Raw genomic sequence first — 17140 nt, forward strand, 5'->3', positions numbered from 1 at the left:
TCTTCTGAGGGCAGCTGAGCTTATCTTTCCCCCCTGCCCACGTCCTGGTACCGGCTTTTTGATAACAGTTTGCTCTCCATTTCCTGCTGCTGATAACAGCCTGTTTTCCACAGCTTGATCCTCCCATTGTCTTGCCTTGTCCGGATGAAACATATCCTTACCATTCAGAATTCCTATCTAAGCCTATAACTTGCTAAGAGAGAAAAGAATATAGTGAAAGCAAATAATATATATTTATCAGAATAATTGTGAAAAGCCAATATTTACAACATGAATTCACAACATCAGTAAAGCAGGACTTAACTATTGTGAAAACCCAACAAAGCAGAACCTGTGGTTTAAAAAGTCAGCAAAAAAAGCAGGCTCCTGGTTTTGGCCAGGACAAACTGATTTGGGAGTTAGGCAAACCTCCACTGTGTCTACCCAGAGGTCAAACAGGGAACACCTGAAGAAGACTTCTTACTTCATCACAAAGACCCCTGCCCACGACCACCGGAAGGAGTAGCACCACAGAATACTCGCTGTAATATGAAGCACAAAGAGGCAGAGAGTGGGCAGAGAATGGATGAGCAGAGAGGTGTGAGTTTGTGGGATCTACGTGTATTCAAACCTGAAAATGAAAGTGCCACCATGAGTGCTTGCATTTTCAGTTTAGTGTTTGTAATTTGATTGTGTTCTCAATTTGAGCGACTTGGTGGGAGATCAAATATTAGTTAAAGCATCCTACATATTATTGAGTTTGATTTTTGTCTGACTTGTTTTGTCTCTTTACTGGGAAATGATGTGGCTAATGGTCTTATGGATGCATCTGGGGTAGTATGTGAGTTTGGAAAGTTGGGGGAAAGAAGGTTGTTAACTTGCAGGGGAAATATCCATTCATGAGAGCTCCATTACTCACTTGTTGGAGGTGGTGAATTTCCCAGAAGAGGTAAGTAAGGGAGAGTAAGAGCTGTTAAGGGCCATCAGGCAGAGGGCTCAGCAGAGACAATAGGTAATAAACTGGTCAATGGAGATGTTCAAGAAGCAGCATTTTTGCCAGAGGTCCTGGGGATCCTCCCTTTGCTCCCTGTGGTGCGGCTGTTGCAGGGGAAAGGAGGAAGTGGTGGTGGAGGTGGTGGTGTTTTTTCCACCAGAAGAGTTGAGATTATTAAAGGTGGTAAAGCAGAAAAAAGATGGGGGAATTGATTTACAAAGGACAGTAAAGAGTAGATACCAAGAACTTTGAGTCTAAAAATATTGAGACGGCTCCATGGGGAAAGTCCTTGGGACTCTCAATAACTGCTTTGAGTTTTAGCAAAAGGATCTATTGAGGGCTGCCTGGCTAAAGTTAACCTGGACTGCAGGGGAAGGCAGGGGAAACAACCTTGGAATATGTGTCTTTTCCAGGGATATCGAGTGTATTTTGCTAAGATGCGCTAGGCAAGAGGGCCTAGATAGTGGTAGTGGTATGCCAGCTGGCAGGGTGGCCAGATGAGTTTCTAATCACTTCAGGAACTATTTGATCAGTTAATAAATGATTTTATATGGGATTGTGAAGGCAGTGGACCTGGATATGGGAACTCATTTTGCAGGAGGATCCTTCAAGTAATTATGGCTGCCTTGAAACTTCAGTGAGATCTCCGTACCCCCTGTCACTCTGAGAATTCAGGACAAGTAGATGAATTGAGAGATAAAGAAACACCTTTTGAAGCTGGTAAGAGAAATTAAGATGTCATGGTTGTGGCTTTTGCCATTAATTTTGGCAAGAATAAGGGCCAGACCCAGTGCAGATATTAAATTATCTCCTTTAGACAGAGTTCACTCTTTAGAATTTTTAAAAGTTTAATAAGGGGATAAATCCCCTTTCCAATGGGGAAAGAGAGAGGGACATGCGGTCAGGAAATTAAGATAAAAAGGAGGCTGCTTCCTCCAAAAATTTGAGAGATGCCAGGGGAAATGCCCCATGGCCTCTCTCTTTATTCAAATAAAGTTATAGACTCCTCTGTCTCCTTTTTGGACATAAATCCCTGGTGTTTGTGGATTAATTTTCCTGACAATTGCAATTAGATGAGTGAAGATGCAGATCTTAATGCTTGAGTCATGTTTCTCATTTATTACTTTTCAAACTCTTTGGTGTTTTGGAGGGGGCTGGGGGTGGTGTTTATGTGTTTACAAATCCAATAACAATCCTCATTAAGAGTTGCAAAACATGAAGCCATTTTGATCCCAGGCAGATGGCAACTAAATGAAGTTTAATTAAAGAATGAGAGCTTTGATTCAAATAATTAAAAAAAAAAAAATATAGCGCACCGAGATGCTAAAGAACAGCATAAACAGCATCTGTGCTTTTATTCAGAAGCCTGAATGCATTTTTGAGGAATCCCTTTGCATCGCCTTCCAGAGCAATCCCAGGTTGTGAGATGCAGCTCGGAGGGCAGCACAACTAGAGGGTGCCTTCACAGGATCCTACTTCCCCTAACACTAGGGAAAGGCTAGGAAAATAATAATGCAGTCAAGAGTGAGGCCTTGTTTCCTTCTTTGGGTAGCTTTTTCATTTTTATTTTTTCTTTTTAAACGTTTATTTATATTTTTGAAGAGTTCAGCTGTTGCCAAAGTAAGACTTTATCTTATCTGCAACCAAGTTTTGGACTGTTTTCCAGTGTTCATTACAACCCACTCCTTCCTGCAGTATCCAGACCCTTCCAGCAGTGCACGAAGCAGGCATGGCTCCACAGACATTACCTGTAGGTCTTTGTAGCCTACACAGCTTAAAGCAAGTTGCTTATCCAAGGCTATAGAATGGAGGCTCGAGGGTTGAGAGAGGCTCCATCCCGTTTGTGGCAAGGCTTGGCTGCCCTGGGAGCTCCCATGCAGCTCCAGCCAGGGCTCAGTGCTGCCCTCCAGGTCAACCCTGGAAGAAGCCCAAGCCCAAATTAAAAGATGATAAGAAAGGAATTAAATCCACAAAGTCAAGAAACGCGCATGCTCTAAAAAGGAGGATCCAAGGAGTGGCCATGCAAAACATTTCCTGGAAAAGTTTGAATATGCGTGAATCCATGTGGCAAGAATGGTATATAAAGGGTGTTCCCAAGAAACCAGGTGTGCTCTTGGCAGAGAGCCAAGCACCCAGCCGTTTTAACCCTTTGCTTTATTATCTTTGTCTCCTATTGTCTTTTTGTTTATATTAAACCTTTTAAAATTTATCAGGAGAGTGGACCTCGTTTTTCACAGCAGGATTTTCCCATACCAGCAATTTCTGTGATCCCAGTGAGAAGCACTGGTTTCTGTGCAGGGTCTTTCTCGAGTACAGTGCACACTAGACCCTTTCCAAGGGGTGGCAGCTACTTGACAGCACAGTGACTTTCATTTATTTCATGTGTTTGTGAGTTGTTTGACCTTCAGACCATGACTTTTCTTCCCCCACATAACTTTTGTATATACTTCCAAAACTTGGGTATGTATATAATATAAATATATGTATTTATCTCCCCCATATAACTTCTATATTACATATAACTTGTTCTTTTCCATTTCTTGAATTATTTTCTTCTGTTGATTGCTCAAATACCGCTCAGTTTAAACTGATAATCCTATTGATTAGAATTGTCTAATCCAAAGAAACCCCACCGACGTGCCTTTGCTGCTGGACAGGAGAGCTGATGGGCAGTGGTGATGTTGATGGCTCTGGGGTCATGGATGGAACTGTGATGTTGTAATTCATGGAGAAGCTGGCAGTGGAGTAACTAATTATTTTGTTTAATGTCCAGCACAGTTCTCTCACTCTCAGATTTACAGGTGTTACCCTGAAGGTGAAGGGGCAATTACAGTGCAACCACACTGAATGATCAGGGCCCTTTCCCAGCTTCTGAGCTTTATTACCCAGATGGATTTTTTGCTGTTTATTAAAACTAGGAGGAAGCTGGATGGTTCAATTTCTTTACAAATTATATTTACTTAAAGATGTAGTGTTTGGTGGTTACTCTTGACCAACTCTAAAGCACACTGTGAGCATTTTGAAAATACATCAGCGGTTTTGGGAGTCTACATGCTGTAAGTAAAATGTTATTTATGAAAATGGTAGTTTGATTTAAAGAATCTTGGTTTTAATTGTTTTTGATTGGAATTTTGAAATATAGCATTTTCCTCTGAGCGGAGAACTTTCCATCCACATTTACTACATTGAACCTAAACTCAAAGGAAAGGAATAGCGATGTCAGACAAAATATCTGACTATTTTTAGCCAGGCATAAAGATCTCATAGACAGCATCCATTACGCTTAATGACTTTGAAATAAAAGACCTATGAAGGTCCTGATTAACCTTAAGTAAGGCCTTCTGCTGGTGGAGGCTGTTGCTGCCATCGTTGGTTCTGGAGAGCAGTTTTAGCGGTCGATCTGTGCGAGCAGGGCCTCCTGCCGAGGCGGCGGGACGCTGCCGGCTCCGGGAGCGGGCGGCAGGAAGGAGCGGCGGGCGCGTCCCCTCAGAGCCCCCGGCGCGGTGCCCGGCGGGAGCTGCGGCCCGGAGACTGCGTCTCCCGGCGGCCCCCGCGAGCGCCTGCGCCGCCGCGGCTGCGTGAGGAGCCATCCCCCGCCCGGCGCGGCGCTGGGCTCGGCCCGAGACCGCGCGGGAGGAGCGGCGCCACTCAACGGCGCCGAGGGTTCTGCGGGAAAACCGGCGCTGCCCCGGTGTTACCCCGCAGCCGTGAGGCGTCTCCAGCCGGAGGAACCGGGCTGCCTCCGCCAGGAGCGGGTGAGTGGGAGGGCGGGCCCGGGCCCGGCGGGGAGGGGCGAGGGACGGACCGTGACACGCGGTCCCGGAGGCTGCGGAGCCGTGAGGGGTTCAGGGGGCTCGGTCGGGGCCGCTGCTCGCGCCGGTCCCTCACGGGGGTGCGCTCGCTTCGCCCGGCTCCGCCGCTGGCGGGAGGGGGCGCTGTCGCCGCGCCGCCGCCTCTCAGCGGCCGGCAGGGCGGCGCGCGCATGCCTGAGCCCTGCGCGTGGCGTCGGGCGTTGAGGGGAAGGGGCGGGGCGGGATGTGTAAAATGGCTGTGGGGGAGCCTGGGCCCGGCCTTGGCCAGCGGCTCCTCAGGACGGGGGTTCGCCGCTGTCCAGCTCGGTCCTGTGTATGACAGCACGCGGCGGTGAGGTGCGGAGTCCTCACAGCACCCAGGGCAGGCACTGGCACCCAGTCTGCGTGCTGTTGGGTGGAAATGGTGGAATCACAGAAGGCTTTGGATTGAATAAAAAACACGTAGTTCTAACTAGTGAAAGGCAGATCTAACACTTTCCACTAGACCAGGTCGCTCCTAGCACTGCCCAATTTGATGACGAACACTTCCATGGATGGGGCAGCCACAGCTTCTCTGGACAACCTGTGGCAGTGCCTCAGCACTGATGCCTGAAAGATATCAGTTGGAAATATCCAACTGGTATCAAAGATATGAGGCTGGAAATAAATCCCCATAGACCGGTGTCCATAGAGCAGGTATTTGTTTATTGCAGCGCTGGAGGTGAAGGGGATATCTCCGCCTAGCCCACCCCTCAAGTGCTGTAGTATATTTATACGTTGTGTTCCTTAGTGATAATTGTACAGTAAGTATCACTTAGTGTTACTGTGTCACTGTAACATCATCACTGTCTCCCACAGCATACTCCTGGAAAAGCTGGCAGCCCAGGCTTGGACAGGAGCACTCTTTGCTGGGTTGAGAACTGGCCAGGCCCAGAGAGTGGTGGTGAATGGTTCTGCATCCAGCTGACATCCAGTCACCAGTGGTGTCCCTCGGGGGTCTGTGCTGGGACCAGTTCTGTTTAATATTTTTAATGACATGGATGAAGGATTGAGTCTTTCATCAGTAAGTTTGTGGATGACACTAAGCTGGGAGCGTGTGTCGATCTATTGGAAGGGAGGAGGACTCTGTAGAGGCCTGGAACGGTTGGATGGATAGGCAGAGTCCAGTGGGATGAAATTTAATGTGTCCGAGTGCCGAGTCCTGCATTTTGGCCACAACAACCCCTGCAACGCTACAGGCTGGGGACGGTGGAGCTTGACAGTGCCCAGGCAGAAAGGGACCTGGGGGTACTAGTGATAACTGACTGGACATGAGCCAGCAGTGTGCCCTGGTGGCCAAGAAGGCCAATGACATCCTGGCCTGGATCAGGAATAGTGTGGCCAGCAGGAGCAGGGAGGACATTCTCACCCTGTACTCGGCACTGCTGAGGCCACACCTTGAGTGCTGTGTCCAGTCCTGGCCCCTCAGTTTGGGAAGGACATTGAGACACTTGAGCCCATCCAGAGGAGGCCACAAGGCTGGCGAGGGTCTTGGAACACAAACCCTGTGAGGAAAAGCTGAGGGAGCTGGGGCTGTTTAGCCTGGAGGAAAGGAGACCCAGAGATGAACTTATTACTCTCTACAACTCCCTGAAAGGTGGCTGTAGTCAGGTGGGATCAGTCCCTTTCACCAGGCATAAACTGACAGAACAAGAGAACACAGCCTCAAGCTGCGCCAGGGGAAATATAGGTTGGATATTAGGAAAAAGTTTTTTATGGAAAGAGTGATAAAGTACTGGAATGGTTTGCCTGCGGAGGTGGTGGAGTCACCATCCCTGGATGAGTTTAAAAAAGACTCGATGTGGCACTCAGTGCCATGGTCTAGTTGTGGTGTTAGGTCATGGGTTGGATTCGATGATCTTGGAGGCCTCTTCCAACCTTGTCATTTTGTTGAAATTCTGTTGAAATTTGTGTGTTGATGGATACACAGAACTAAAGTAATTATTAGTGAACCTGATTACTGTGTTGATTAAGTAAATAAAATTACACTGATAAAGACAAGAATTATCAGATGGTCAGGCGTACTGTGATTAATATTTCATTTTGTTTGCATGATTCCAGTGTAATTTATGAATGCTTAGATGCTGCAATAGGACAATTCAAGTAGCAGTTGCTGGAATTGTGTTTTACTCTTTTAATGGTTGTCAAGAGTATCAGAGGTCATGTAGGCTGACTAAAAAGTCATGGTGATGAGGACCATAAAATTACCTGAAAAAAATGGAATTAGTTATCCTTGGTTTTTTCTGGACACAGATAGTTTGTGGCCTGATCATGATACATTTTATCTTATGTTCAGCACCAGCTTTGGATGAAACAGCAGTAAGCATGAAAGAATAGAAGAGCAAGAAATTTCTCCTGTGAATTTACCTATTTGTTTGGTTGCTTGTGTATAGTGGGCTGTGTTCTCTGGGAGTTTGAAATTATTTCTTTTCCTTGCTTGCATAAGAGGGTTTTTAATTTTTTTGCACCGTTGTATTGTCACCCTGAAAACTAAAGCCTTCTGATAATGTTTTCATAGTTTTAGTTACTTTTCCATGAAAGTTCTATAAACATAAGTTATTTATCACATTCCTTCTAAGAAATGTCTTTTGATGGACGTTTCTCATGATCAGTGTGATTGGGAAGGTGGTAACTTAATTATCCAATGCCTGGCCATTGTTGAGAATCTATAAATACTGGAGTCAGAAAATAAAGCTTCTTTTTTCCTGTTCTGACGCTGAGAAGTGTTTGTGTGAATTATTCTGTGTCCTTTAGTGACAGTTGTATGTATCTGAAAAGGCTTTTTCCTTTCATTTTACAGGAGGAAAATGGCTCAAACAATTGTACCAGCAACATCCAACCATGATGAGGAATCATTAGAAAGCAGAATGGTGGTTACGTTCCTCATGTCAGGACTTGAATCAATGGTTAGTAGAGAAGTTAAGTTTCTACATCATAAATCTGTCTTGGTATTTGCAGGATTACGTCCATATATTGCTTCCCACTGGGAAGCAGGGAAAGTGGACTGTTGTATCTCTACTGTATTGTGTTGTCCAATGAGCTGTAACTCATTGCTTGTGATAAATCGTACTATCAGTAATCTCGTTTCTTCTTGTGGTGTGGTTGTTTTAAAAATTATTAAAAAATTATTTTGTCAAGTAAATGGGAACAGGTACCTGTATACCTGTACACTTAGGTACAGCATGGTTGAAAGGCAGGAGTGTGTTTTGGTCTTTGTCGTATGTAATGTAGAGTGAATAAATGGTTTTGAGTCTAATACCTTGTCTTTAGATGCTGTACCAACTCAACAAAACTTGTTCAGAAAAGACTTCTTTTTGTTGCCATAACATCTGTTTTTTTTAGGAATTGTTCAATTGAGTGGCGGGCTTTACAGTTGTCTGGGGCTGTGAGTGGAAATGCCTGTTCCATTTCCTTGAAGTTGAGGCACTGTCCAAGATTTGGTTCTTTAAAATTGGGGTACCTTCTGAAGGGTAGATGCTGGCAGCAGTAATTCTTTTACATGGTATCACATACATTTTTATTAACTGTATCTTAACTAAGGTAATAAAAGCTTTTTTTTTTTCTTTTTATAGTGTAATGAACTTTCCAAGTCCAAGGCAGAAATTGTCTGTATTGGTGTATATGCAAGACATTTTTTTGTGGTTGGAACTGAGAGAGGAAAAGCCTTTGTCAACTTTAGGGAAGATATTAAGAAGGATTTTACTGAATACTGTAAGTTTCAATGGTTTATTTTTGTATATCACAAGCTGCATAATGTATATTGCATAATATTAATAACTTTGGGAGCAAAATTCTATCATGGCTGTGTGCTATAATTATGTTGTCTATGGTAAATCAAGCTGTTTAGGAGCATAAAAATGAGCAGTAACAGTGGTCTTGTTTGGAGTGTTATTTCTACAATGGCTGGAAAAGTTCATTTTTTCTTAGTTAATGTGACAAACTAGTACAATAAGAAGGATTAGACTGTCCACCCTTATAAAACATCCTGCATTTCCTAGTGTGTGTTAATTTTTCTTTGTATCCCCTCCTCCAAACCATTTTTTACACTCAGGAAGACTGAGGAGTCTTAAACCTGCAGAACTTAATATGTAGCATAAAAAGTACAGATGATTTGGGATACAAGCATGATAAAGTCACTCCAGGACACTTTAGTACTGCTGTAACTACACCTAGGGTATGATTTTTAAGTTCATTTTCACAGTAAAACAGTGGAACTTTTGCATTCACAAAATTTGATTCCTTGATTCATTCACACAGGACAGTTTTTTTAGGGACAGGTTTCAAAGATTCAGTGACTATTTAGGGGAGCATTGATGCACTCATTTAGGAAAACGTTGGTTGTGGATACTGCCTAATAAATAACAAAATGTACATTTATTTGCTTTGAGAAAGAGAAGATGCAAGTCAAGGGTAGGATATGGTAGAAGAATCAGTCTGAGGATGAATTTAAAAAACTGTTAAGTTGTTGTTGTCAGGTTAAATACTGCTTAGAAAGCAACTATGTTTAGTTTGTAACAGAAAGACTTACTCCCCAAAATGCTTTTGCTGCTATGTAAAATTCTCTTGGGGGCTCTGTCTCAAGGGTAGTTGTTTGTGGTAGGGCTCTGGATTTTTTTTGTCACTGTCCTACTGGCATGGACAGTGACTTTCTGTGCACACATTTACTGCAAGGAAAGTCACCACGATGTTAGGTTGTGACACATCACTGATATAAAAATGTAGAATTGAAACCTGATTGAGGAATCACTCCTGTCAGAAGGGAACTCTCAGAAGAGCTTCCTGACTCAGAAGCACCTTTTTGGTCACCTGTTCTGGACTTTGAAAGATATTTACCCAACACCATGTGTTCTATCCCATCTGCCAAGGAGACAATGAGGCACTTCTGATAACTTACCATTTTATGTTTGTCTTATTTTTATGAATTACTGCCAGGCATTAAAGAGGACAGGCCTGCAGGACTGCAGAAAACAAAGACTACACCACCTGTAAACAGACAGACGGTGGATGCTGAGGAGCTGGAGGCTCTTAGAAAGTCTGTGGAAGACTTTTTCTGCTTGTGCTATGGTGGGTGCTTTAAATTCTTCTGAAGAGCTGTTCTAGATTTAAAAAAAAAATATTCCATTTGGGGGGAAAAAACTGCATGATCTGAGCTTTCCAACTACACTGATATTTATAGAAACTTTCAGCAGCTGTTTCTAAAAAATACACATATAGTGGTTCTTCTTGATGTGTTCTGTGGGATGTGATTTGAGATTATTGCACAGTGCATATTAGTGCCAGCAGTATTTGGCTTTCTGAGATTTGCACCTGTGAAAAACGAGATTCACTTAATAAATTATAAAAAAATTTAATATAAACAAAAAGACAATAAGGAGACAAAGGAAATAAAGCAAAGGGTTAAAATGGCCGGGTGCCCGGGGGTTTAATGCATATTCAAACTTTTCTAAGAAGCATTTTGCATGGTTACGCCCTGAACCCGCCTCTTCACAGCATGCTTCGTAAGGGTTTTATTTTTGCTGATCATCATTTTATTTGAATTGGATTTCCTTTCTTTGCAAGTGGTCAGTGCTGATAACAGTCTGGGCCCCTCATCCTGCCACTGGTGACAGCTGGGCTTCACATCCTTCCGCTGCCAACGGCCTGGTCCTGCCTGCTGATAACAGCCTGATCTCCATTGTCTTTCTGCTGATAACAGCTTGGGCCCCACTGTCTTTGCCCTCTGGGGTTTCCTTGCTTTGTACTATGAAACTCCTTTAAGCTTAAAACTTGTTAGTAAGAAAAAAAGTACATACATAGCCAAAAAGTATTTAACATATAATATTAATCCTAATACTTGTGAAAGCCAATATCACAATACAGATTTATAACACATCCACCCTTTGATTTTGCAAATCCAAAGTTTTATAAGGGACTCATCCTTTTGCTAACTTCAACAGTCTCAACATCAAAACAACCTCCTCTTTTTTTTTTCTAGGTAATGCTTTAGGAGACTCAGTGGCGGTACCTGTGCCGTACGAAGAGATTCAGAGCAACCAGTCTGTTGTGATAGTGCAGGGTCTGCCTGAAGGAATCACATTTAAACATCCATCAAATTATGATCTTGCCACCCTGAAATGGATTTTGAAAAACAAATCAGAGATCTCATTTACTATCAACAGGTTATTTGCTCTCTTTCTTGCGCTAAGAAGACAATTTGGTTTTGTACTTATTAAAATTAATTTTAACTTTTAATTAATTTTAATTAAATACATTGCAGACTGTTTCTCTTAAACAGGAATTCTCTCTCTAATGTACACTAACAAGTAATTAACAATGTATTTGCTAAAATAGAGTTTTTCTTCCCATATTTCCACACAGGCCTTTCCTGGAACCAGCAAACCACATAGGTAAGTTAATGCTTATTCAAACTAAACAGAAAAAGATTGCAATTTGAGTTTGGATAGCAATATACATAGAGCATTTGGTCATGTCAATAAAGTAGCAAACTGTGCAGAAATTTCTAGACTGTGAGTTGCCTTATGGAGGTATAACCCTTTATGTGTTTGCCAGGAGCAACTCATTAGAGATGAAATTCATTCTGTTTCATTCTTTGTCTTGATCAAGTTCATTCTACTTTATTCTTCATCCTTATACTGAATTTAGGTTTAATGTGAATTGTATTGTATCATAGGGGAAGGAGAAGTGAACTTACAAAGGACTGTTTTCAGTTTTTAGAAGATGCCAAGACTTTCCAGTGCTTGTGTTCCACTACCCAGCCAATTTTGGCATTTATATTTCATTTTAACAAGTAATTTAATCTTCTGAAGTGGCTAGACATTGTAGTTCCTATGAAAGCCTCTATATATTAAAAATTCTGAGCTAAAGTGAGTTTTGTAAAACTCTACAGAGATTCACTTCTAGCTTAGGAGAAATCCCTTCTGTTCTTTTTATGGTATCATGTTCCTTTACTTGCTAAATGCATAAGTGTGAGGATTTGTTTTATGAAAATGATGAAGCAATCTCTGTAGGAATGTAGTCAAAAAAGAAAAGTTTAATTTCTTAGGTGAAAGAGCCAGAAGTTGAAGCTTGATTAGTAAAATTAGAGATGTGTTGCCTAGGCTCAGGTTGAGGTCTAGAGATGGAATATTACAGAGATCCTGGTAATCATATAATTCTATCAAAAATACAAGGTATGTTTTCAGTGTGCTAAGTGACATTCAAAAAATGCAAGCTGTTTGTGTCTAGGTGCAGTTTTACGGGATCTTTCATCATCTGGGAATAAGGAAAATATGCACATATGCTTGTAAAATGTGAACAGGCTTTTGCTTTGTGAAATCAATGTTACATTTTCAATTTGTGTTAAAAGTAAAGTGAGTACAGGAAATTCAAATATTGTCTTTTAACTTTCAGAAGCTGATACGACAGATCCTTCACACTCAGTTACACCTCCAGGTGGAAGGTGAATTTAAAATAATGTAGATTTATTTTTTAATCAGCTATCCATTTTCATGTTGTTATCTTTGTCTTAATGTGCTTTTTCTGCCCAGTTGACCTTTGAATAACTTTTACTTGCTTGGCATTATTAAAAGCATGATGCTCAGTCTTCTCTTTCTTTTGATCATTATTTGTGAGGCAACTGTTACAGGTTAAAAAAAGTTTTTTAGTTTCTCCTTGGTTTGATTAGCCCAATGGATGTTCTTAATTCACAGTCTGTTAGTCAGGGATAAATTTGCCATGAGGGAGAACAGATGTAATGTTGCTTCCTTCCCCCTCCTCAATTTAAAAAATGTGATTTTTTTTAAATTAATAAATGAAGATATATCTGTAATACATCAAAAATTTGTTAATGTGAAAACAGGGATCAGTTTTCTGTGCTCCTGCATTTGTCTCTCATTAAATGCTAAACATGATCTGAATATTTGCATGCCTCAAAAATATGTAGGAAATTTCAATTTTGAACTGATTGCTGGCAATTCAGTTGTGAAAAATCAGACAAGCCACTATGCAGGGCTTTTTTAATTTTGTAAAAATTTTCTTATTAGAAAAAATTCTGAGAGACTGATTTTGCTTAACAAGCTATAAAGCTTGAAAAACTTCCCAGAAATCTAAGGTTTGTTGTTAATAATGTCACTCTGTTTGGTTTGTTTATTTTTATAGTTGTCCTCCTGTTAATGTGAAAACAGAACCAAGCAAGGATTCTGGTATGTTCAGAATTTTGCCTTAATTTGCAGGGGAAAAAAAAGCCAGATTCTGTTCAAAAGACTGAACTTAAGCAAAGATAAAAAGATTAAAAAAAAAAAAGAAAAAGTAGCAAAAAAGATATCCTTGGTGAGATGGAAAAACTGCTCTTTCCTTGAAACTGCCCTTTTTTCAGTTGAAGTTTTTATCAAATACTGAAGCCTAGCCAAATGCTTCCATTTCAAGAGAGAGAAAAATTTTAATACATTGTAGACTATATTTATCTTTAAGCAATTTAAAGAAGAAAAAATTTCTCTCTTTTGTTTGAGTTATTTTGTTCTTATTCAAGACATCTTTGTCCCTAATGGGAAGCAGAATCTTGGTTTATTCGTTAATATTGCTAAAATATTGAAGATGAAAAAAAGTCCCTTTTCTAGGTAAAATAGAAATAAAAAGTTCATAAATAACAAGATGTGTTAACTTGTCATTTCAAAATTGCCAAATTATTCCTAAATTGCTCTGCAGGTAGCAGATGACTCCCCAAGGCACCATGGTCTGTGGCAGAGTAATGCTTAAATGTGTGCTGTGAGATAAAAGCATGGGTAATCCCATTAAAGCCACTGAGGCAGCAGTTGTGCTGGGAGATAAACTGTTGACTTTTCCCTTCTGCTGGGTTGGGCTGCACTGCTCACTTTCCTGTTAGAATTTTTTATGTGTAGTCCAGCTTTTTGCTCTTGTTATTTGTGCTTCACCTCTTTAAATTTGTGGTTTAGGTACCCTCCATGGTTAAAGTTTGGCTTGACATACACTAAGGATTAACTTGAATTTTTTTGCTAAGTCAGTCCCAGACTCTCCAGTCCTGCTTTCTAGGCATTTTAAGTAATTCTCACAGAAAAGTGAGCAGGAGCTTTTCCAGGACTTTCAGAACAAGTGATAAAATACACTTTTTTCCTGTGGTAGCATGTAAAGAGGAGGGGGCCCATTTAAAAAATATTCTTCAGACCTGAGACAGCATCTGCAGGGAAGCCCAGTTTGTAGGGAGGTATTTAATCCTAGATCCTTTCTGGGGATGACCAAACTGAAACATAAAAAACTAGCAGGTCACTTTGTCACTGTTATTTTAGCTCAACAAATGTGTAATGTGTTTTTTTTTCTCTTTTTTCTTTTTCTTTTAATTTTTAATAGACACCAATGAGGATCTTGGTGGGTGCTCTTGTTTGTTTTGTTTTAAGAATCTGTTTATTACTAGTTTCCATATTTGATTCCTTTGTTGCTTTGACAGGAATTTCTTCCAAAAAGTCGACAGGAACACTGAAGCAGGAAACAGATGATCCTAACTACTATCAGTTTAATACTCCAGGTAATGATATTAATTTTCATATGTGTTTATCTCATTAAAGGATTGGTTGCCTAAGTGTTGATTTCTCCATGCCTCTCTCTGTACTAATTTTTGGTCATTAAACATGCAATTACTTATCTCTGTTAGGATACAGCATTTCCATGCTGCTTATCATTTAAGTTATTACGAAGAATACCAAAAGACCTAAAGAAAAACTTCATCCCATACAAACACCCATATATGTGTGTTTGGTCTGAAGAAGTTCCAGCAGTCTTTTGAACTGCTTGATATATTTTTCTGAGGGTACAATTTGCAGACTATAATTGCCTCACCTCTGTGTATCCAGTTAACACATTCACCTCAGCTAGGAGAAATAGTTTTTCGTTTTGTTGACATGAATAGTAATTAAGAAATTGTGATTATAAATGGCAACATAAAATAACTAAAACTTTAAATTTATAATTTCAGCCTATGTGTATTTGTGATTAGGTTAATTGAGTAATACAGAGAAACATGGGCAAGCTGCCACACATCTCTCAATGACAGTTACATGTTCAACAGTGAAGTGCCAAGCAGCACATCTCTTCATTTTGTAATATATATTATTGAGATAATATTTTGTGTATAAAGATTCTTCAGACTATTTTCTAATGTGCTTTAATGACTAACTATGGGGTTATAGAATCAGTATTTTCATCCTGGCATATCTCAAGTAACATACGAACATCATTCAGAGAGATCTCAACCATAGCATAGCAAAGTGTCACCCTTTGAGTGCAGAACTGGAAAGGTGTTAGGATTGTCTGTTTTTCACATGTGTACATTGCCTAGCCTAGGAGGCTTACAGGATAGGCATATTAGTGGTTTACAGGCATGATTTAATGTAGTAAAAGTAGATACTGGTGTGAAGACAATCTAATAATTGTTCCTTCCAACACCAAGTCTTCTTATCCTTTTGCTTTTCATCCCCATTGTGGTTTTCTATTTCATGCATACAAATGATGTCAGAATTTGGCCAACAGCCCACAATGTAACTCAATGCCATCTGAAGACAGTCTGCACTGAAACAGCTTCTCTACAAAATTGTATCAATTGCACTGTAGTGTGTTTGTCTGAGCCGAAAAAGTTATGCAATATGCTTCCAGAGTGAGGTCTGGGTACATTTGATAGGGGGGAATTTCTGTTGCCTTTCACAGAACTCTAAACTTAAACCTTTTGATTGATGAAAAGAAATAAATATTTCTGAAAAATTGGTGCTCAATTAATAACTCCCCTTCTCCTCCTGCAGTGTAGCTGTCCAAAATGGCTTTTAGAACAAGACAGAACTGAATATATTGGTAGAAGTGATGGGGTGCTGTGAGCTAAAAGAGGTGTTTTTTCTTTCATGTCAAGTCATGGTGACTTTAACAAGTAAAGCAGATTCCCCTTCATTCTTCAAGTAGCTACCACTCTGATTCAAGCCAAAGATTGTCCAAACTATAGAGAGCTGTAAATTTTGCAGGCACATAGTTGTTTGTGTGTGGGTGGTGCTGCTGTACAAGAAGTCAGCTTTAGAAAAGTGCATTTATTCTGAGGGGTGTTCCTGAGTAATGATATAGTCTGCCCTAGAATTGCCTTTGGAGAGATGTGCTACAAAATAAAGAAAACAGATAAGATAATAAATTTTGCTAAAAATAACCTACAGCAAAAACCAGGCTAATCCATTTCTGAAGAAACTGAAGTGCTAGAGAACAGAAATCTGCTTCTGCCTTCCTGGAGAAAATGATTCACTGATAAAATTTCATGGTTATATTTTTTCCCTAAGTGCTTCCTCTCAATGATCTGTAATGCTGATCAAAGTGCTGTGTGCCTGGGTGGCACACTAACTCTTCCTGTTAATCAAAGAGGAAAAATTATATCTGTAGGTGGATGTTCTTATGTTGGTAGAAGGTTGTACCATTTGGATGTTGCCATGAGGTAATACTGAATTACTAAATTTAGAATTGTTTTAGCAGTACACAGTAAGAGGAGTAAGAAGTAAGAGGTGCTGTAATGAAAAGTAAACAGCCTTGGAGTGTCATAAATTACTTGAATCCCTGTGAATTTATGTACTTAGTGTAGGTGGGAATTTTGAAGTCAAAGAATACTCCTAAGAAAAATAAACTTTAACGAACAGGAAAAAGATCTAGCTGATTAAAATGTCATTGAAGAAAGGCAGAAGCATCAACATTTCTTTTTAAAAAATTAGTTTATTGGTTGAAAGTCTGCTGTTCAGCATGAGTCTCTTGACTGTTCAATAGTCCAAGAAATGCACAACTAACCCCATTTTTATTCTGTTGAACCACATAAGTAAATATAAATATATATATTTAATATTTAACACAGTCTTTACAAAGTTCAACATCACAGCAAGTATGAAGTGAGCATATAATATATGAAAGGAAAAGTTACTTGGGAAATTCCTCTATAGGCTGGAAATACATGTTTGTTGTGAGACACCCTCAAAAACTGTTCTCTGTTCTAAAGCAGGCCCTTCGGAAACATCAGAGACAGATGAAAAAATTCCTCCTGGAAAAAGTTACACAGGTAGATCTTTTGCTTGTATTTTCTCTCACATCTGTTTCAGAAATTGAGTGTGTGAATTTTGCTTTTCACAATTTTACTATTTGATTTGCCATGAAATTGAGGTTATTGGAACTTAAACATGAAACAGAACAGAAATGAAAATTTTGGTTGCTTGAATTTCCAAGCAGAGAGATGTGTAAATGGGAGCACAATTTCTTCCTTTTCCAATTCAAAGAGGAGCATGAGGTTGATCACTCTAAAAACCTAGTTGTTTGTGTGAATTGGTATGTTTCTCAA

At 40.2% G+C, this 17140-nt stretch overlaps 1 protein-coding gene across 1 annotated transcript in view; it reads left to right on the plus strand.

The window, feature by feature from the left end:
• Positions 1 to 4545: 4545 nt before the first annotated feature.
• GTF2I (general transcription factor IIi) overlaps positions 4546 to 17140 on the plus strand; it is a 48151-nt gene continuing 35556 nt past the window's right edge. The window contains exons 1-11 of the mRNA XM_014255018.2: positions 4546 to 4728; positions 7604 to 7709; positions 8376 to 8514; positions 9736 to 9867; positions 10778 to 10961; positions 11161 to 11189; positions 12193 to 12241; positions 12940 to 12983; positions 14146 to 14163; positions 14243 to 14320; positions 16805 to 16864. Of these exons, the coding sequence (XP_014110493.1) occupies positions 7611 to 7709; positions 8376 to 8514; positions 9736 to 9867; positions 10778 to 10961; positions 11161 to 11189; positions 12193 to 12241; positions 12940 to 12983; positions 14146 to 14163; positions 14243 to 14320; positions 16805 to 16864 (832 nt within the window). The 5' untranslated portion in view covers positions 4546 to 4728; positions 7604 to 7610. The remainder of the gene's footprint in view (positions 4729 to 7603; positions 7710 to 8375; positions 8515 to 9735; positions 9868 to 10777; positions 10962 to 11160; positions 11190 to 12192; positions 12242 to 12939; positions 12984 to 14145; positions 14164 to 14242; positions 14321 to 16804; positions 16865 to 17140) is intronic.

Source organism: Pseudopodoces humilis, chromosome 23 (assembly GCF_049639895.1).
Source record: "Pseudopodoces humilis isolate 2021_Gansu_Grassland_sample_001 chromosome 23, ASM4963989v1, whole genome shotgun sequence".
NCBI lineage: Eukaryota > Metazoa > Chordata > Aves > Passeriformes > Paridae > Pseudopodoces > Pseudopodoces humilis.